Consider the following 23,643-nt stretch of genomic DNA (forward strand, 5'->3'; position numbering starts at 1 on the left):
AAAATGTAAATCCGACAGTTGTTATTTTTAGTGTATCAAAATGTTATAATTAATCGACCAATAGAAATGCGCCAAAATGGCTTGGAAATAACATGTACTCATTGGCCTTCATTGAAAGGTAAGAAGGTTGCTGATTTGGAGATGGAGACAGTGATGATTTGGCATAATTTGCATGAATGAAGAGAATATAAAATAAAGTTGTCAGCTCATAACATAACTTGAAACTTGTTACAACATGTAGATTCAAGTTCATTTTAACTTTACTTTCACTTTCAAAATAAAGAAATTGTAGATATTTAAACATATTTTAGTTAAATGTGGCTATATTGGGTGAAATATATAGCTTTATATTGTACTGTTTTAATAATAAGTATTGTAGTTTAGTATCAGTATTAGAGTTAATATCCTGGTATCGGTACAGTCGTAGGATCAGTGTGATTGTTGCTGCAGTGATTCAGCCGACCGTGTTCCGGGTGATTCATACTGGATGCTCCGGCTGAATTCACTCTGGCTGTACTGCAGTTCCTGCTGCAGCTTAATGAGGGAAATCCAGACGGATTTATTATTTTGGGATCAGATCCACAGCGGGAAGCAGGAAGAGCTTTGATGATGCTGTTCAATAACAGAAGCTACTGTTTAGATTTGTACGCTTCATAAAATAATCAATAAACAATTCAGAGATCAATTACTGTAAACGATAGATCAAACAGCATCTCTACAACTGGATTCAGAACCAGAGTAAAGTAGAGTAGTGTAGAGTAGAGTAGAGTAAGATAAGTATAAATAAAATTTGCTAATCAAATAAAAAATGGCCAGTACATCCAATTATTTCAAAGTAAAAATGTAGTGTAGAGTAGTGTTAATTAGTGTTGAGTAGAGTAGAGTAGAGTAGAGTAGTACAGTGCAGAGTAGGGTAGAGTAGAGTACAGTAGTGTAGAGTAGAATAGTGTAGAGTAGAGTAGATTAGTGTAGAGTAGAGTGGAGAATATTAGAGTAGAGTAGTGTAGAGTAGAGTAGTGTAATGTAGAGTGGAGCTGAGTAGAGTAGTGTAGTGTAGTGTAGAGTAGGGTAGAGTAGTGTAGAGAGGAGTACAGTAAAGTATAGTAGTGTAGTGCAGAGGAGTGTAGTGTAGAGTAGAGTAGAGTAGAGAATAGTAGAGTTGTTTAGGGCTGTGTAGAGTAGTTTAGTGTAGAGTAGTGTAGAGTAGTGTAGAGTAGAGCAGTGTAGAGTAGAGCTTATTAAGTAGAGTAGTGTAGTGTAGAGTATACTAGATAAGTGTAGAGTAGAGTATAGTAGTGTAGAGTATTGTACAGTAGAGTAGAGTAAAGCAGTGTGGATGAGTGTAGAGTAGAGCAGAGTACAGCGGAGTAGAGTAGAATAAAGTAGTGTACAGAAGTGTAGAGTAAAGTAGAATGGAGTAAAGTAGTGTAGAGTATAGTTGAGTAGAGTAGAATTGAGTAGAGTAGAGTAGAATTGAGTAGAGTAGAGTAGAGTAGAGTAAAGAACTGTAAAGGAGTGTAGAGTAAAGTAGAGCAGAGTAAAATAGTGTAGAGGAATGTAGAGTAGCCTAGCCCCTGTAGGGTTAGAGTAGAGTAGAGTAGAGTAGTGTAGAATAGTGTAGTGTAGAGTAGAGTAGAGCAGAGTAGAAAGGAATAGAGTACTGTAAAGTAGTGTAGAGTAGAGTAGAGAATAGTAGTGTTGTGTAGAGTAGAGTACAGTAGAGTAGTGTAGAGTAAAGTAGAGCAGAGTAAAATAGTGTAGAGGAATGTAGAGTAGCCTAACCCCTGTAGGGTTAGAGTAGAGTAGAGTAGTGTAGAATAGTGTAGTGTAGAGTAGAGCAGAGTAGAGTAGAGTAGTGTAGAATAGTGTAGAGTAGAGTAGAGCAGAGTAGAAAGGAATAGAGTAGTGTAAAGTAGTGTAGAGTAGAGTAGAGAATAGTAGTGTTGTGTAGAGTAGAGTACAGTAGAGTAATGTAGAGTAAAGTAGTAGAGTAGAAAGGAATAGAGTAGAGTAGAGTAGTGTAGAGTAAAGTAGAGTAAAGTGGAGTAGTGTACAGTAGAGTAGAGTAGAGTACAGTAGAATAGAGTATAGTAGAGTAGAGTAAAGTAGTGTACAGTTGTGTAGGGTTGTGTAGAGTAGAGTAAAGTGGAGTAGTGTACAGTAGAGTAGAGTAGAGTAGAGTAGAGTACAGTAGAATAGAGTATAGTAGAGTAGAGTAAAGTAGTGTACAGTTGTGTAGGGTTGTGTAGAGTAGAGTAAAGTGGAGTAGTGTACAGTAGAGTAGTGTACAGTAGAGTAGAGTACAGTAGAGTAGAGTAGAGTAGAGTATAGTAGGGTTATAATGCTGGTTGTGTTTTTGTGTTTAATTTGATGGTCTTCAGTTCTACCAATCAGAGAGCTGGTTTAACTGATCTGGGCTTTTTCCAGACTGGCCCTGACTTCAGAGAACCGAGTCTCAGACTTTAGCAGCGTTTTTCTCATTTTCCTGAGATAATTAAAGCTGAAATCAGTGACATCACAGCCTCACCCCCTTTAATGGCTTTTAAGAGAGAAATTCAGCAGATTAAAGTTTTTATTATTTATTGTTTTTGAGTTTATTGAGTTTATTCTCTCTCCGCTGACATCATCACCTCACCATTAAACCCTGTTCCTCTCACAGCTAATAAAACTAACGAGGGAACACAAACTCACTATTACACTATTACTCACTATTACTCACTATTACACTATTACTCACTATTACTCACTATTACACTATTACTCACTATTACTCACTATTACACTATTACTCACTATTACTCACTATTACTCACTATTACACTATTACTCACTATTACTCACTATTACACTATTACTCACTATTACTCACTATTACTCACTATTACACTATTACACTATTACTCACTATTACACTATTACTCACTATTACACTATTACTCACTATTACTCACTATTACACTATTACTCACTATTACACTATTACACTATTACTCACTATTACACTATTACTCACTATTACACTATTACTCACTATTACACTATTACTCACTATTACACTATTACTCACTATTACTCACTATTACACTATTACTCACTATTACTCACTTACTCACTATTACACTATTACACTATTACTCACTATTACACTATTACTCACTATTACTCACTATTACACTATTACACTATTACTCACTATTACACTATTACACTATTACTCACTATTACACTATTACACTATTACTCACTATTACATTATTACTCACTATTACTCACTATTACACTATTACTCACTATTACTCACTATTACACTATTACTCACTATTACTCACTATTACACTATTACTCACTATTACACTATTACACTATTACTCACTATTACACTATTACTCACTATTACACTATTACTCACTATTACTCACTATTACTCACTATTACACTATTACTCACTATTACACTATTACACTATTACTCACTATTACATTATTACTCACTATTACACTATTACACTATTACTCACTATTACTCACTATTACACTATTACACTATTAATCACTATTACACTATTACTCATTATTACACTATTACTCACTATTACTCACTATTACTCACTATTACACTATTACTCACTATTACACTATTACTCACTATTACTCACTATTACACTATTACACTATTACTCACTATTACACTATTACACTATTACTCACTATTACACTATTACTCACTATTACTCACTATTACACTATTACACTATTACTCACTATTACACTATTACTCACTATTACTCACTATTACACTATTACACTATTACTCACTATTACACTATTACTCACTATTACGCACTATTACACTATTACACTATTACTCACTATTACACTATTACACTATTACTCACTATTACACTATTACTCACTATTACTCACTATTACACTATTACATTATTACTCACTATTACACTGTTACACTATTACTCACTATTACTCACTATTACACTATTACTCACTATTACACTGTTACACTATTACTCACTATTACACTATTACACTATTACTCACTATTACACTATTACTCACTATTACACTATTACTCACTATTACACTATTACTCACTATTACACTATTACACTTTTACTCACTATTACACTATTACTCTCAGATCTTATATCACTTTAATCTCTTTCATCTAAACTCATTAACTGTGTTTATATATCGTTTATATACTTACACTCACACAGCAAAATGAATACTGATAGATTTTTATCTGTTAAATATTTGTGACATAAAACTGGCAGTTGTTGTTTATATTGTATAAGTATTTAAAATGTACAGACCAATAGGGTTACACAACACTAGAATAAATTAGAATAAATTAGAATAGCACTATTTTGTTGTGAGATTTACAACAAATCTGACTTTACATCTGATCAAATTTAGAGCTCAGTTATTTGCTCACTGGGGGTTCTGTATTCTGTATTTTCTATGTTTAATGTTTTGCCTGATTCTTTGTCCTGTAATCATGTTTCTGTAAAGCTGCTTTGTGCCAACACCTGTTGTAAAAAGCGCTACACAAATAAATTTGATTTAATCACATCAGCTCTAAGTCACATATGTTGATCTGATTATCTAACCTGTTTTAGATCTGATCTAATTTATATCTGATCTAATTTATATCTGAACTGATTTAGATCTGATCTGATGATCTGATCTGTTTTATATCTGATCTAATTTATATCTGATCTAATTTATATTTGATCTGTTTTAGATCTAATATAGACAAAATGTGTTCTGACCGTCTGATCTGTTTAATATCTGATATAGATGTGTTTTATGTCTGATCTAATTAAGATCTAATTATATGATCTGCTCTGATGATCTGATCTGATTTATATCTGATTATTTGGTTATCTGATCTGATTTATACCTCATGATCTGATCTGATTTATGTCTGATTATCTGATTAATATTTAATGATCTGATCTGATTATTATCTGATGATCTGATTGGTCGTGTTCAGGTGGGGTGTTCCCGGAGGATTTCTCGGTTCTGATGACGGTAAAGCCGAAGGCGGGAGTTCAGTCCTTCCTGCTGTCGGTTTATAATGAACAGGGTATTCAGCAGTTGGGCGTGGAGATCGGACGCACCCCGGTGTTCCTGTACGAAGATCAGCACGGTAAACCCGCCCCTGAGGAATACCCGCTGTTCCGCACCGTAAACCTCGCCGACGGCAAGTGAGTACTAACCAATCACATCACCTCAACATCACTTACTACTGCCCTGATCAATTAAATATCATATAACTAAACATTATAATTAGTAGTACAAAACTCGTTAGGACATGTATTGGGACAGCTGTTCATCCATCAGTCACCCAAAAGCAGTGTGTAAGACTGGTGGAGGAGAGCATGCCAATACTAAGATATTTCATCAAATATTGATTTTTGAACTCATAAAAAATAGTATTGTTTTGTGGTATTGTATTAAGCCATGGTAATTTATCTGTGAAAAATATCAATGTTTAACAGGTTCTCTGCCTTGAATAATGATGGTTTAATTGCTCTTTATACCAGTAAAAAGTGTAATAAATATTACATTACATTGTATTATGCTGTATTGTATATTATATTAAATTACATTATTATATTACATTACATTAAATTACCTTACATTACACTTATAAAGTCAAAAACTCTTACATCTTTTGTAAATAAAAAAAAAAATCTTATTTTGAGAGCAATTGTAACTCGACTCATGGGACACAATACTAGTTCCTGTTGCAAGACGTTTAGTATGTCATTGAGTATATAAAATATTTATTCTGTAATTTTAGAGGGTTCTGAGTGGTTCCAGCAGTCTAAAGCGCTGCCACTATGATTGGGAGATTGCTGTTTCAAATCCCGGTCATGCAGCTTACCATCAGCTGTCAGAGCCCTGAGAGAGCACATTTGGTCTTGCTCTCTCTGGGTGGGTACAGTACAGTAGATGGCGCTCTCTCTTTCCCCTGATCACTCCTAGGGTGATGTGGATCAGCACAAGGCTGCGTCTGTGAGCTGATGTATCAGAACCGAGTCGCTGCGCTTTCCTCCGAGCGTTAGCGCTGTGATGTAACTCGGCAAAAGAGGTTCAAAAGGAGGTGGAGTCTGAATTCACATGTATCGGAGGAGGCGTGTACTGGTCTTCTTAACCCTCGTGGTGTTGGAGCATCACTAGTAATAGGGGGATAACAGAGTAAACATTTTTTATTCTAGGTAATTTTATCAGTTTTCTCATATGCTACAGTGATTAATGTTGTGTTTTTTCTGCAGTACAGATGTAAGCTTGGCGAAGGTCCCGCCCCTTTTCACACCTAATGAGATTAAAGGCGGGTTTATGATATTTTTGGCGGTGGGGACGGCGGGACTGTGCAGGACACAGCGAGACACTCTTAGTCAGGATGTTTGAGATGGACTCGGCGCTCTCGCCTGCTGTTCTGTACGGCGTCCAGCGCCGCGCTCTGCTAAGGATTATGGGAAAGTTTGAGAGCCTGTGCTGGACAGGGGGTTGTAGTTTTTGGCGCCGACCTTTATGGTCTTTTCCACCCCCCTGTTACCCCCCATCCCATCCCGAACCGACCCGGCCCGATTCCCCCGAGCCCAGCGGTTTCCCAACCGGTGTTTCGGAGGGGTTTGTGTCGCCGCTGTGGTTTACAGAGTGGAAGGATGATGTTCTTTTAAAATGACAGCCAGAGTAAATGTATGGAAAAATATATAACATAGTTATATATAGTTTCTTTGATTTTACCAAATATAAAACCTCTGGAATAAAATCAAGAGGAAGATGGATGATCACAAGCCATCAAACCACCAAACTGAACTGCTTGAATTTTTACACCAGGAGTAAAGCAGCATAAAGTTATCCAAAAGCAGTGTGTAAGACTGGTGGAGGAGAACATGATGCCAAGATGCATGAAAACTGTGATTAATAAATGCTCTAATGTAAATAAATGCTCTAAATGACAATATTTTATTAGGAATTTGGGAGAAACATTGTTTGTAGTTTATCGAATAAAACAACAATTTTTATTTTACTTAAACATAAACCTATAAATAGCAAAATCAGAGAAACTGATTCTGAAGTGTTTTTTTTCCAGAGCTGTATATATTACAGTACAGAGTCATGTGCTTTGGTTCAATCTCTATTAATCAAATTTATAAGACTTCAGACGACACAGAAATCATATTTTCCAGCTTAATCACTCTTTTTATTGTGCCTTTTATTCCTTGTCATCCAGCATGGAAAATATGAGTAAAAAATTGACATTTTATTGAAACATGGTTGACATTAATTTGACAGAGTTGCAGATAAGAGTTCAGGTTTGCGAAATCAGGATGTTGGGTAATCACCACACTATCCTTCCTCATTACCAAACTCATCCCAATACTCATCATTCTAGAGAACTAGAGTTTAGATTCTCTGCCTGAGCCTGACCCAATGCCCGACCCGTACTCGGGATTTCCCACCACTTTCCTCGGGTTGGGCTCTAGAAAATAATCTGTTCTTCATAAATATTTTTATTAAATAATAGTCTCTGCTTCTTCAGTGTTGCAATGTTAATTAACATTATTCTTTATGTGTGCATTTGCACATCTGTGTCAGCATTGAACGCTGTGTTTCTCTCGGGTTCCTGCAGGTGGCACCGCGTGGCGATCAGTGTGGAGAAGAAATCTGTGACGATGATCGTTGACTGTAAGAAAAAGGTCACCAGACCCCTGAACAGAAGTGACAGATCCGTTATCAACACCGACGGCATCACCGTCTTCGGCACCAGGATCCTGGACGAGGACGTCTTCGAGGTACGAAGCTTCTTTATATAAAGATACAGATCTGAAGACACACCATACCTAAAAAACTATATATATATATATACATATAGAATAATCTTAACCAAACTTTAATCTGGATTGTTTTCTCTTTTTGCAGCTCTGTTCATTGTTTTAAAACTGATTTATTACAGTTTCCATCTGATTATCTGAAATCTACAAAGTTCTTCAGTTGTATTCTTATGTTAAAACCTTTTTATATATTTATTGGGATCCAAATAGCTTAAATTAGTAATACAAATCCTCTAAAAGTGACTGTGTCTCCATGTTTAAAATATATTCATGAATATAGACAGGAAACAGGATATAAAGATGAGTAATTAGCGGCTGTGTGAAATGTATTACCCTTTGAGGTGGGTTAATTGCTTGTGAAGTAGCGGTGGTGTCTCGAGTGTAATAGCTGGAAGGTATGGGTGTAATTAGGGGTTATTTGATTTAGGACTTCACTAAGAGACTTCTAGTCTCAAGTGTCTTGATCTTAAGTCCAACTCGTCTAATTTTTTTAAGACCTTGACTACTACAGTCTCCATTTTTACTCAGAATTCTCTACTCCAACATCCTGCTCTTAACTCAAATTCGAATTCTTGACTCCAACGAAGTCTCCAAGTCTCAGTCTTGAGTAAGATTCCAGAACTCCACTGTCTTAATCTTGACTCTTGAATCTTGAATCATTGGTCCTGACTTTTGGTCATTGGTCTGGTCTTTTCAAGTCAAGTCTGTTCTTATGTCTGGAGTTTGGTCTGGACTTTCATCCTGAGTTTGGTCTGGTCTTTTGGTCCTCACTTTGGTCTTGTCTATGGTCTAGACTTTGGTCTAGATTTTGGTCTGAAGTTTTGTCCTGAGTTTGGTCCTGACTTGGGTCTACGCTTTGGTATGGAGTTTGGTCTGGACATTAATCTAGCGTTTATTCCTGACTTTGGTTTAGACTTTCGTCCTGACTTTGGACATATGTGTGAAGTCTATGTCTGGACCTTACATCCGGTCTTGCGGCTGTAGTTTATATCTGGGCTTTCATTCAGACTTGCGTCTGGATTTTATCTGGTCTTATGTCTGCATGTCTGGTCTACATTTCAGTCTGGAGCTTGGTCTAGACTTTGGTTCTGACTTTGGTCCTAACTTGGGTCTAGACTTTTGTCTAGACTTTGGTCTGAAGTTTTGTCCTGAGTTTGGTCTTGACTTTGGTCTAGATTTTGGTCTGAGTTTGGTCCTGACTTGGGTCTACGCTTTGGTCTAGAGTTTGGTCTGGACTTTGATCTGGAGTTTGGTCTGGACTTTGGTCCTGACTTTGGTCTGGAGTTTGGTCTAGATTTTGATCTGGAGTTTGGTCTTGACTTTGGTCTATAGTTTGGTTTGGAGTTTGGTCTGGACTTTGATCTAGCGTTTATTCCTGACTTTGGTTTAGACTTTGGTCTTGACTTTGGACATATGTGTGAAGTCTTGCGGCTGTAGTTTATATCTGGGCTTTCGTTCAGACTTGCGTCTGGATTTTATCTGGTCTTTAGTTTGGTCTGGGCTACAGAGTTTCAGCCTTTACTTGTAACTTCTGTAACTTCAAAGTCTTGGTCTTGGCCTTGAATGCTAAATGTAGCGCACTTTAAAGGGAGTTTAGCTCTTGTGAAGTGGAGGCTGTGGTGTTTTGAGTTAGCCGGGAGGTACGGGTGTAGTTGGTGGTTGATTTCTAAGTTCGGGTGATTCAGATGGTGACGGTTACGGATTGTTACGGTTTTCGTGTGGGCTGTAAATGACAGGGTACGGTAATGAGGTTTAATTAGCTATAAATCATTAATGGACCAGTTCTCGAGTTCTCAGAACAGAAGTTTGTTAAGAATAAAACAGTCTGATTACTGCAGGAGATCTGGAAACATCTGGGAAGCAGACACTTCACACATTTCCCAATTTTACAAGTTATTTTATTAAAAACACAGTTTTTAGAGAATAATTGTGCTCAGCGCTGCCAGTGTACGAACATTTTAGCAGTGAATCACATAATGAAGGAACGTTCTGTTTGGGACGTTGGGATGTCTGAATTGTATGAACTGGAATTTATGGTCAGAATGCCAGAAGGAATTTCCACCTGCTGTTGTGCCGTCTCAAGCAAAGCCGTAAAAAAAGAGAAATAGGCGAATGCTATAAACCTCGGAACACAGGCCTCGGTATCTATTACCGGCCACGTAAACAGAAAAGGGTTTTAAGAAAATACAAAGCCTTGCATTTTTCCCCCAGCATGCCAAAATAAATGCTAATGTTGTGAGGAAGTGGTGCACAGATGCATATCAATCTGCCTGCGCTAAGCTAAGAATTGCATGCTAGCCGGTAAGACAATACCTGGCCAGCGTCTCTTTGATGTGAGCTGCAGGAATGTTTTTAATAGGAACAGTCTGTTAAATGTTTGCCTTCAGGTCAAAGATGGAACTTGGAAGTCTTGGAAAACCAGAGCCACCAGAAAAATATGATCCCACTTCAGTTTTTAGAGATTGTCTGAATAAAGCACTAGTGATGGTTTAGCACTGAATTATGAGCCCCAATCAAAGCAATTAGGGTTATTAAGATAACGCTAATGGCTTATTAATAGCTATTAGCAGTTAGCACAATCAGAGTGAAGATTTGGAACTGGCGGATTTGGGCTTAATTTTTTTTTTTCCATGACTTTAAAGTCTTAGGCTCAGACTCGACCCCCACAGTGTCTCAGACTTCTAAACCAAAGTCTTGATCTTCACTTTGACCCAATGTCAATTAGACCATTGTAATCTAAAGTCTTTATAACTCAGACTTGATTACTATAAAGTCTTGCTCTTGACTCAGGAACTTAAAATTTTTATTCTTGCCTCGGACTTGACCACTACAAAGCCCTGGTCTTGACTTGGACTTGGGGACCTATTTTAGCGATCTATAGTGCACTTGTTAATTGAGCTTTGTGCCGCTGGATTTAGGGGCGTGTCCTGTGTCCTGTGTGAAAATAGGCTTTTGACGTGGTGTAAGATAGAAACGAGCGTACTGACACTCTTTGCGCTCCTTGATCCTTATGATAGGGCATGTTGTCTTGATCTTAACTCAGACCCAACTTGACCCAAGTCTTGAACTTGACTTAGACACTTTTAATCCAAAATCTTAGTGGTGACTCAGACTTCACTACTCCTAAAATCTTTAAAATCTTGCTCTCAACACTTCCAGTCCAATTTTTCGATATTGCATCAGGCTTGCCTAGTACAAAGCCCTGGTATTGACTTGGACTTGATATGTCCTGGTCTTGGTCTTGACTGCTACAAAGTCTTGACTAAGATATCAGGGGTCCTATCATGATTTGAGACTTGGTCCTGACCAAATCTTAAACATTACTTGGACTTAAGTACTACAGATTCCATGTATTGACTACAAAAGAATCCAATACTACACATTTGTCCATTTTCTTTATTTAAAAATATCTGTCTACAAAATACAATTCATCCCACAGGATTTTCTAATTAATTTTATTTGACTACTACAGAGTCTTTGTCTTTACTTTCAACTGATATGTCCTGGTCTCTGTACTTAATGTGTCCTAGTTTTGGTCTTGATTCTTGGTCTTCACTTTTGGTCTTGGTCTTGACTTGGACTTGATGTGTCCTGGTCTTTGTCTTGGTCTTGGTATTAACTTGGACTCTAATGTGTGCTGGTCTTGGTCTTAAATTCTACTTAATGTGTCTAGGTCTTTATCCTGGTCTTGATACTTGGTCTTGGTCTTCACTCTTAGTCTTGGTCCTGACTCTGTCTCTGCTTTAATGCTTTTTACTACTCCCCCTTCCTCTTACAGATCAGATTTGCTACATTTCATAATAAGATTTAGAAGGAGCTCACAGCAGGCTAAACTTTAGCTCGTTCCTGGGTAGAAGAATGGTTCATAACTAAACATTTATGTATGTATATTATAATTATCACGGCCGTTTGTCATTTTGTCGTGTGTAATATTTACTGTGACGCTAAGTGTTTCCAAACAGCCTGAGGGTGTATAAAGTGCTGAAATAGCGGAGTGTGTGTGTGTGTTATTTCTCAGGAATGTTCCTCCTTCAGAAGCTTTTTCCTTCGTGTGGTTGGACGGTTTCGGTGAGGTTCGGTGGGTGAAGGTGGCTCGTCTCATGATGTTCATTAGCTCGTGTGAAAGGCTGTTTGTTGTTTTTTCTTTGCTGGCTGAGGAACCTTGTGGTACGAGCCAGAACCTCTCGGTTCTCCGAGCTCCTGAGAGGTTTGGCGGTGGATTCAGGGATCTCTGGCAGTCGCATTTGCGTGTCACGCTGCCTAGTAATTAACGCTCCTGAGAGGACATGTGTTAGACATCGCTCAAACGGAGAGATCAGTGTAAATTACGATGAACGAGAGCAGAGTACACGGGTTTGGTCTGAGGTCTGATTGGTTGGTCTGCTGCGGGATGTCTTTGTTCTTGACTGCGAAAAAGTCTTAGTCTTAACACAGACTACACAACACTAAATCTCTATGGTCTAGGCAGAGAAACTTCTAATCAAAAATCTTAGTTTTGACACAAAATTCACTTTACTAAAGTCTCTAAGGTCTAGACTGAGACACTTCTAATTTAAAGTCTTAGTCTTGACACAGACTACGCAACCTTAAATTTTTAAGGTCTAAACGAGACACTTCTTATACAAAGTATTAGGTCTTGACACAGATTTCACATCTCTAAGGTTTCGACCGAGACACTTTTAATCCAAAGTCTTAGTCTTGACACAGACTACACAACCCTAAATCTCTAAGGTCTAGACAGAGACACTTTTAATCCAAAGTCTTAGTCTTGACACAGACTACACAACCCTAAATCTCTAAGGTCTAGACAGAGACACTTCTAATTCAAAGTCTTAGTCTTGACACAGACTACACAACTCAAAAGTATCTAAGGTCTAAACCAGAACATTTCTAATCCAAAGTCTTAGTCTTGACACAGACTACACAACCCTAAATCTCTATGGTCTAGACAGAGACACTTTTAATCCAAAGTCTTAGTCTTGACACAGACTACACAACCCTAAATCTCTATGGTCTAGACAGAGACACTTTTAATCCAAAGTCTTAGTCTTGACACAGACTACACAACTCTAAAGTCTCTAAGGTCTATACCGAGACACTTCTAATCCAAAATCTTAGTCTTGAAACAGACTACAAAACTCTAAATCTCAAAGTCTAGACCGAGACAATTCTAATCCAAAGACTTAGTCTTAACTTGGACTTGGATTCTACAAAATCTTGATCATTAATTAGACACTTCTAATCCAAAGTTTCGACTTTTTGATGACTATAAAGTCTTGGTCTTGAGATGTACTTCATAGTGCAGTTACTCAGTCAGGGATTAAGACTAGTCTTGGACTACACAGCATTCTTTATAGAGATTTCAGGGCTTCAGAGATCTCTGGCAGTCGCGTTAGCGTGTCATGCTGCCTTCTAATTAGCGCTCCTGAGAGGACATGTGTTAGACATCCCTCAGACGGAGAGATCGAGCTGAATTACGATGAACGAGAGCAGAGTTCGCTGGGTTTGGATTGAGGTTTGTTGGGTTGGTCTTCTGCGGGATGTCTTTGGAAAGAATGTGTGATCACCGACAGCCATAAATCACTGAACATCACATCATGCGAACAGATGATGGATGTTCTGCCTCAGCTGGTGGCCTCTAGTTAGCAGGGAAGGGGAATTATTATTTTTAAAATAATTTAGCCTTTATTTAACCAGGTCAGTCCCATTGAGGCACCATGATCTCTTTTCCAAGGGAAGCCTGACCAAAACAGCAGCCTAAACATCAGTTTTAACATTTAAAACAGACAATTCAAAATTACACCATAAAACAACCAGTCAAACAACAATGTACAAAATACAATCTGGTTGGATGAATAGGGCTGATTAGCGAGACTTTCATACAAAGCAAGAGCAGGAATGATACAAGGCTGATTACATTTTCCTTACAAAATTTCTAAATGTTCCAAGAGAAATTAGGAAAAGGTTAAAGGCAGTCTGTAAGTAGCTCTCTGCAAAAGTGGAACCACAACAGCAAATAACCACATCTTCAGCGTAGAAATGGAATTCAGCATTAGGGATGTTTTTGCATCCGCAAAGTACACATAAATATAAAATAAAATTGGACCGAAAACAAAGCCCTGAGGCATGACAAAATGAAGAGATACCTTCAAAATGCATTCTCTCAGACAGATAATTAACAAACCATGCAATTGCATGATTAGACAGGCCAATATTTTATGCAGGGCAGTACGATAAAATGTTATGTTGCTTCCACCAGCAAGGTTAGTTAGATCGTTTCTTTCCCGGACAAGGATTAGGCCTAGTCCTAGACTACATATCACTTTGAATGGAGAAACTCCATTAGGCTTAGACTTAATACCTGCTGCGGAAACTAAGCCCTTGTGTATTTCACAAATTTCCAGATAACAGATAAGTCCAGAGCTAAAAACTGTCCAATGTTGGACAAGCAAGACACCCTGCTGTTCTGTACATTATCCTTAACTCTGGAAACCCCAGCTTACTTAAAGCACCCGCTATAAAATACGCCTGACCCCTGTCTACCTTTGGCTCTTTACCACCGATAATCCCCACTGCCGCCCTGAGGAACGTGCTCCAACATCTCAAGCATCATGTTAGATCAGGTCGGAGTGCAAAAACATCTGTTTTTAGGAGGACAGTTTGAACAAGCTGCTGGAAAAAGCTGCCATGTTTAGAGATGATAGTGGAACAGACCTCATCAGCAACTCGTCTGATCAGCCCTTGTTCTGTTCCCTCACTTTAGAACATCAGCTCATAACTCATCGTCATCTACCTACCTGCTTTATCCAGTTCAGGGTTGCAATGGCAGTCAGGCGTTAACAGAAGTCCAGGTATTCCAATACCCAGCAAGTTCTATCCCAAGTATCTGTGATATAGCATTAAGTAACTAGGTGTGTAGTTCTTTCTCTGAGACATACGTAAATATTTACAGTTGTGGTCTGATTTAGATACTGGGCCTTTTTTACCATAAGAGGGTGTAAAATGCTTCAACAATTGCACTCATAAAAAAGGCTATTAGAGATGACTTTTAGGTAGTGTACCTCTTGAACAGAGATTGATGACTGCTAGACGTGCCGCTACAACACACTCAAAGACTCATTTTGCCCAGATGACAAACTCTGAGAGCTGCCCTATCATTGGTCTAAGAGGATGGACTGCTACAGACTGGAAGCATATTGTCTTTTTAGATAAATGCAGATTCAATTTGGGATCCAACAACATTCAGGTTTGACTGTGGAAGCCTCGTTGTGAGCACTTCAATCCAGCCACTGAGGTGGACTGAAGAGTTCACACTGTAAACTGCATCTCTCATACAGTGAGAGTCGGTCACTCCTAGTAGTGATAGGAGGAACATTACTAACAGTGATCTCGGTGATCTGTGTAGAACATCCAGCAGATACATGTGTTGCTGCCTCTCATGCAGAACGTACAACTGACAGCATTTTTCAGCAGGATAATGTTAACTCACACACAGAAAGGGTTTCCCAGGAACGTCTCCACCAGATTGCAGGAACTTCCTCGTCCTGCCCGCTCTCCAGATTTATCACCAATCCAGCATTTATGGAACAGCTGGGACTCAGTTTCAGCTTCAACCTACGAGTGTAGAGCTACAGGATCTACAGGCCCAGCTGTAGCAATAATCTATAACATAGGATGCCATATGGAGCCACTTTTAACAGGAGGTTAACAGGAGTTTTCTGGACCCTGGAAAGGACAAAATCTGCATTGCTCCTACATCATCCAAAGCATAATTATTGATACAAAATGTAGGCAATCATATGCCAGGTTCACACTTCATGATTTTAGCCCAGTTTTTCAGTTGCCAATACACACATCTCCTGCATTACCAGAGCTGTTTATGGAGAGTCTGACCACTTTCTGTCCCCCCGTTATATCAGTAAATCACTGTTAAACTCTAGAGGGAGCCACAAGTGAGTCCTTTATGAATCGTGGTGAATGGAGCTAAAAGCTAAAAAAAACTTTAAATAAAAAATAATAATGTACTTGTTCTGGGTATTTCTTTAATTTTTAAAAGTAGAATAATATATTTTACTAAAAAAACACTGAAGAAAGCAGTGTAAAACAGAAGGTTTTACACTGTAAGGCACTAGCATTACTGCTACTGTGAGCTGGTCCTGAAGATACAGTTAGAGCATGTTTAAAAGGCTTAAAACTGGTGTTTAAAATGATAGGAAAAGGTTGTCTTTGGTAGTAAAACATTTAATATAGTTCTGTGTTGAGGACATATAAACCCATTCATGTTGGACTCACTTTAAGTGCGTATTCTCCTCTAAAAAGATTTTCTGGCATGGCATCACTAGTTCTTATGAGTTTAGTTCTGGTGTGTTCTCATGATAAACGTGATTCTGGAGAGCAACTAGGTGAGTTGACGATTTCCCACAGTGAAAAAACTGTGGAATTTGTTACCCCGTGTCTCCGATCAGTCATGTAGTGTAAAAGTCTCAACAACTGAAGGACTCGTGATTAGAGTGTCCTGCCTTCCCCTGGTTGTGCGGAGTTGTCGTGAGTTGTCGGAGTGTTTTCCAGAACCTCCTCCCGGCCGTCCGCGAGTTGCTCTCATAACTAATTAGCCTAATATCACTTCCCCATTAAATGATTCCAAAACTGCAGGAGAACAATGGCTCCTTTCTTAACGGGAAGCAATTTCCCCTTCAGATTCCCATCTCATGGCAGCCATGTGTGTCTTTGTTTACCAGAACGTGAAGCTAGCACTAGCGCCAGCGCCGTGTGCTCAGAACCCTGCCGTGGAGCATCTGGGTTCCGAGGCCTTCAGCAGATTGCATAAGCAGGTGCCTGGTCTGGAGCGAGCGTACGCTGGGCTACAGCTGAGGGAAAATATGATCCGTGTGCTCTGGTGTTGGCCGGAGCGCCGCAGCTGTTTTAGAGATACGCTGACCGGCCCAAGCTTTTTAATGAAAGCCACAGGAGATGAAAGGCCGGCTCGGATCTTCTGCTCCCCCAATTTCCTCCGTTCCTCTGCTGAAGTGGTTCTGAAGGCCTGTTTGGGTTTGCTGCCTGATGTGTTTTGCGAGGAGAAACCGATACAGTAGAAGGACGTTGTCTGGTTTAATCAGTGTTATGATGTGGCTGGAGCCTGACGTTCTCCGGTGGAACAGTGATGCGGTCATCCCGCTCAGAGTTCTGAAATGTCCTGTCGCTTCTGACATTTTGGAATCAAACCACCTCTGTAATGGAAATACCTTATTTTTGGACTATACTGCGCAGTTAAAATTCTTTAATTTTCCAAAAATCAAAAATCGTCAGTGCTTCTTATAATCCGGTTCTCCTTATGTATGAATTCTACCAGTCAGGTATTAAGGAGCAGTAAAGCCACTCTATACAGGAGTTTCAGTGAAGTTTCTCCAGGGCTAAGGCTGGAGCAGTATTAGCATTATCTACTAACCGTGCTAAGCACTAGCTCTTTCATATATTGAATATATTGGACTGTAGTCTGCATGTTACAAGCTACATGTGACGAACCGCTAGCTGATAGCACCCTTAGTTACCGGAATGGCCAGGGTTCCTCAGTGTAGAAGCTGTTGTAACACCCATAGTGCTTTTTCACCGACGTGGAACCAGCATCGATCTGGTTCGCAAACCTAATTTTGAACCGTGAATTCGCCGTGTTTTCAGCAGCAGAAGTAAGTTCTGGAACCAGGAAAGTTCATTCGCAGCGGAAATCGAAAAACACTTCTTCAGAGTAAACCGCCGCTGTGCAGCGCCCTCTGTTGATGACGAATAATGTGATGTTTGATGTGCACCAGATTCAGATTCAGATTTTCCTGTAGTGAGTTCCAGCTCACTGGTGCACTGTAACTAAAAGCAAATTTTCCTATTCCAGTATGTATTTAAAGTGGGTAATTATTTAATTTATTATTATTATAATTAGTAGTAGTAGTATTAATAATACTTCTAATTCCTTATCTAATGTTTTCAATCCCTTTTAAACTTTAAATGCTCAGCTACATTACATTGTAAGTAAGAGTTACCCATAATGTAGTCCCGAATTAAATTAAAGTTTGATTGATTAATTGATTGATTGATAACAACCAACTAGTAACACCACTGAAACCATCTGGGATGCCTTAGCACCCAGCCAGCATGTATGCTGTAAAAATGCTCATGAAAACACTACTATTATTTTTTCTAAAGCAGCACTTTAGAAGACGGTTTCACAATAAAAACTGCACACACACACACACACACACTAACACTCACACACACATATGGGTCTGTTATTTTAGCCCCTCCCCCTGGATCCTACAGAGTTTAGCAGATTTTCTCCAAACAGCAGCCGTCCCTCACGTCTGCAGCTTGGCTTCACTCGTTACCTTATCAGCCTTCAGGGAGCCGTAAATCCCCACCATACGCTCCGCTAGCGCTGGAGAACCGCTAGCGCTGGAGAACCGAGACTGTCTCCAGTCAAGACCTCAAATATTCAAACATTAAATAAAAAAATCCCTTTCTGCTAAAATACAATGATCATTCTGCTGACCCCCTGCTGTATTTCTGCTGTATGACTCAATACAAAACAATATACGACATAATAGCTGTGACACTGTTCTACAACCTCTAGAAGATCAAGAAGGGAGTTATTTCTACTCCCACTACCTTTACTACCTATACTCCCTCTGCTTACAGTTGGAAGAAAAAGTATGTGAACCCTTTTGGATTACTTGGATTTCTGCATAAATTATATTACATTACATTACATTTGGCAGATGCTTTTGTCCAAAGCGACTTACAATAGTTAAGTACAAAAGTAATAGAAGTTAAAGGTAAAAACATCTTTTTACATGGCCTAACGGAGGTCAAAGGGGAATAATAGGATAGAGGAGTGAAGGAGGGGAAGAAGGAAATGAGGTTAGAAGTAGTTAGTTAGTTAGAGGTGTTAGGAGAGTAAGGAGTTCAGGAGTTTCTTAAAGATAGTGAGTGATTCTCCTGATCTGGTAGCTTTAAGCTAAATTGTTCATTAAATGTATTCTGATCTTTATCTAAGTCACAACAATAGACAAACACAATCTGCTTAAACTAATACCACACAACGGATTGCCGTCATCAACGGAAAAATCAACAGAATTCCCAAGTTTACCAAGAGCCAAAGACCATCTGTCCTCCAACTGAAGCTCAACAGAGGACGGATGATGCAACAGAACAACGACCCAAAACATAGAAATAAATCAACAACCGAACGACTTCAACAGAAGAAAATAAATAAATACTCCTTCTGGAGAGTCCTGACCTCCTGAACCCAACTGAGATGCTGCAGCATCATGACCTCAAGAGAGAGATTCACACCAGATATCCCATAATATTATAGCTGAACTGAAACAGTTTAGTGAAGAGGAATGATCCAGAACTCCTCCTGACCGTTCTGCAGGTCTGATCTGCAGCTACAGGAAACCATTGGTTGAGGTTTTTGCTGCTAAAGGAGGATCAACCAGTTATTAAATCCAAAGATTCACATACTTTTATTTACTCTCAGTGTGAATATTAACATGTTGTGTTTAATAAAATCATGGAAACATATAAATGTTTGTTAGTGTGGTTTTAGTTTAAGCAGACTGTGTTTGTCTATTGTTGTGATTTAGATGAAGAGCAGAATACATTTAATGATTAATTTATGCAGAAATACAAGTATAATCACAAAGAGTTCACATACTTTTTCTTACTACTGTATACTCCCACTATATATACTGCCACTCACACTCACAGCCTATCTAGAACTTCCAGAAATAGTCCTTCTTATGGTTCTCCTCAGTACTGAGAAGCTATTTGAAAGATATTTAAAAAATAAAAAAGTAAAAGATTCGAAATAAAGAAAACATTAGAAATTAATTATAAACATGGCTATAAATATTAAAATGTATAAAATGTCTAAGAATTTAGAGCTATGTTTATTAAACATCTTGATTTTTGTGATTATAAAGCATCATCAGCTGCTTTTATTTATAAGATCTTAAACAGCTTAAATAGACCTTAGCCACAAGATCACCCAAAAGCAGTGTGTAAGACTGGTGGAGGAAAGAGGAAAGCATGTGACGCCAAGACACATGAAAGCTGTGATCCTCAGTACTGAGAAGCAGATATTTGGGTTATGATGTCAGGAGGTGTGTCCTGTTGACTTACTGCCAAGTTAAAATGAACTAAGAACAAATATATGTATAACTCTATAACTCGCAGACATATAACTCATGTATATGTCATAACTCAGCCAGTGTGCTGAAACAGTCACTGATAACATCGGTGGATAAAGTTTAACACAGTGAACGAAGGAAAACAAAAGAACAGAAAAAGAAAAACAAGCTCCTGATAATAAATACCAGTCTGGTTCTGCAATAATAACAGAATATTTCCTAACTGCTCATTGATTTGGACATTTACTTGGAAATTAACTACAGTTTTTATTAACAGAAATAAAACAAGCCTCTGAAGGATCGTCCAGTTAAAGGTTCTTTGGGGAATCTAAACTGCAAGTCGTATTGAGAATAGAATCAGGAACAAAAAGCATCTGTATGAAGAGAAATGAATAAAAAAGGGACAAAAAAAATTATATATACATAACACTGTGATGACACAATATTAGACTGTATGTTATCAGTGTCATAAGTTTAATACTATCGAAACATTGGGTAACAGTTCCTATTAACCCTGTATTCATAATGCATTATATGACATGCATAATACCTTATAATGACTGTAATAAGGCTGTATAATAGCTTATAAGTACTTACAGCGACATTCATAAAACATTATAAATTACAAGAATAAGGGTTTATAAAGAAAGGGCTTATAATGCCTCATAATATCTGTTCATAAGAACATTGAACAATGTAGTGTTGTAATGCACTATAACACAGATTTGGTATATTTTGGTACAACACTACCTTGTATAATGTTCTTATATGCAGATATTATAAGTCATTATAAGCCCTTTCTTTATAAACCCATATACTTGTAGTTTATAATGTGTTATGATTATTATACAGCCTTATTGCAGTCATTATAAGGTTTTATGCATGTCATATAATGCATTATAAATGCATTCATAAGGCATTATGAATACAGGGTTCATAGAAAGTGTTACTAAACATTGTATACGGTTATTATAAAAAGTTTAACACCCTGAATTTGTGATTCTTTAAGAGGTTTGTAGGCATTATTATCTGGTGTTCTGGTTCTTAATAATAAAGAATCTATTCTACAAGATTCTTAAAAAAATGTATACTAGACTCTATAAACATACTCATAACACATTATACCAATTAGCCGCTAATGCTAATGCTGCTGCACCCATACTTAGCGGATATTTGGTAATCTAAGCTTACTGTTAATAAACAGCATTTTACTCACCCATTTTTTTATTACAGTTTTGTTTACTTAGCTTAGCTTTACTTAACTTAGTTACCCCCACCACCATCTAGAGGTGAAACCTGCTGAATTAGAAGGGAAACATGGTGACACTGTTCCTTACTAGTGTCGCTTGAAATGCGCCTTATAATCTAGATTGCCTTATAGTGCGAAAAATACAGTAATTCGTAATGCATAATAAAAACAGCTATAATGCATTTATATTACATTTTTATAATATATATATATATATATATATATATATATATATATATATATATATATATATATATATATATATATATATATATATATATATATCCAAGTTTATAATGCCTTATGAATGCATTATAAAGTTTTATAAGTTATAAAGTCTAATAGATATGACATTTATACTGAACTGCTTGAATTTTTGTACCAGGAGTAAAAGCATAAAATTATTCAAAAGCAGTGTGTAAGACTGGTGGAGGAGAGCGTAAAAAACAAATATTGATTTCTGAACCCTTAAAACTTTAGTGTTGCTGTTTCTAAATGAATATGTTATTTTTGTTATATATTTAGTTTTTTATCCTTTGGTTTTTATGCTTTATGAATTCATTATAATGTATTATGATTTATAAACTCTAATAAATATGACATTTTATAAAGAATTTCTTCGGTATGTTTTATCAGATAGTTCTGATTAGCAGAGTCAGCAGAGCATTCCATTCCTGCCGCTCCAGCTGGTTCCTCCGAGCTCCAGAGCTCCAGTTTGACCCAGAATCTGTGCCGGCCCCTTTTCCAGCCCTCCCCTCAGGAGTGCCGGGGTCAGTGCCTGGTCAGTGCCGGGTCAGTTCCGGCAGCTCTAATTACAGCTGGTTAACAGCGGTAATCACGGACCGCGGTTCAGCCCCGGTTCAGCCGCCGGAGTGCATGTCCACATGCTGTACGTCCTCTCTGATGAGGGACGGAGTAAATATTAGGACACGCGTCTCACGTTTGTCTCGTTTCTTTTGTTTCAGAGATCTGAGAGGAAATAACTGTGTTTATATCTGTCAGAACTTCATAACTGTCCATCTGGACTCAATACATATATAGAAACATTACAGTTATACAGCAACTCTCAATACAAACTACATATATCAGCACTGTCCAATTAAAAACAAGTATCTCCATTTTTGTAAATATTTAGTTTACAACATAATTTGAACACAGAAACTGTCCCTTACACTGTGTCTACATGTCTTAATGAACGAACCAATAGAAATTCTCTTCTTACATTGACTTCTATTAAAAGTTATGTAGGTTTTTTCTCCCTCCTGTAAAATTGCTGTTTTGGACAAATGCTTTAAAATGATGACGGTAAAATTAAAGAGCAATCACAGAAATTATGGTCTACAGGTAAAACTACGGAACAATAATTTAAAACTAAGAACCATAAATGTAAAAGTAAAGACCAAGAATGTAAAAATGAGGACAAGGCATGTAAAAGCAAGGACTAAGAATGTAAAAGTATAGCCCAAAAATGTGAAATTAAAGACCAGAAATGTGAAATTAAGGGCCAGTCATGTAAAAGTAAGGACTAAGAGTTAAGTCATGAAAGTCAGTCAATCCAAAAAGAAGAATTTCAAGAACTTTGAGAATATCCTCATGTGTAGTGACCGCCGCAAAGAACATCAAAAGTGTTATAATGATGAAGGTAAATTAGAGAGCCTTTGTTTCTTAGCTAAAATTAATGGCCAATCACAGAAAATGTGCTCTACAGGTAAAACTAAGAACCAAGAATGTACAAATAAAAACCAAGCATGTAAAATTACTAAGTACCAGGAATGTAAAATTAAAGAAAAAACATAAAATTAAGGGCTAAGAATGTAAAAGTAAGGACTAATGCAAAATTATGTTCTACAGGTAAAATTGTCAAAGATGCAATGTCACAAAATTTAAGTTCAGTGTGGGTCTGCGGTTGTAGGTCATGGGGGTCACTTATTGCAAAACAGTAGGACCCCCTGTGTTAGTGTAATAAACTGTGTAATACTGAAGCTTTCTCAGGAAATTTATGGCGGTGTTTCCGCTGTTGAGCCGAGCTGGTAAATGATCTGAGAAGATCTCAGCAGCGAGAACGACGAGCCAGAAACTTAGAAAAAGCTAATCTCATCCAGGAGGAGAAGAGTGAGAGACGGAGTGGGAGAGAGACTGAGGGAAAGAGTGAGGGAAGAGTGAGGTTGAGTATAGTATAGCGGAGTATAGTGTTTTAATGAGATGTTTATATACAGGACGGTTTTTAAAGGTTAGTTTATTCTAATCGGTTTATTCTGATTTTATTTATAAGGATCTTTATTTACTCGGAGCTCCTGAGCGGTACGGGCTGAGACTCGTCGTATATGGTAATGATATCCTGAGTTATG

At 37.8% G+C, this 23,643-nt stretch overlaps 1 protein-coding gene across 1 annotated transcript in view; it reads left to right on the forward strand.

The window, feature by feature from the left end:
* Positions 1-23,643, forward strand: part of col11a1b (collagen, type XI, alpha 1b) — a 132,353-nt gene that overhangs the window by 11,474 nt on the left and 97,236 nt on the right. The window contains exons 3-4 of the mRNA XM_049476727.1: positions 5,014-5,227; positions 7,666-7,828. Coding sequence (XP_049332684.1) covers positions 5,014-5,227; positions 7,666-7,828 — 377 coding nt within the window. The remainder of the gene's footprint in view (positions 1-5,013; positions 5,228-7,665; positions 7,829-23,643) is intronic.

The sequence above is a fragment of the Astyanax mexicanus genome, chromosome 4, assembly GCF_023375975.1.
Source record: "Astyanax mexicanus isolate ESR-SI-001 chromosome 4, AstMex3_surface, whole genome shotgun sequence".
In the NCBI taxonomy this organism is placed as follows: domain Eukaryota; kingdom Metazoa; phylum Chordata; class Actinopteri; order Characiformes; family Acestrorhamphidae; genus Astyanax; species Astyanax mexicanus.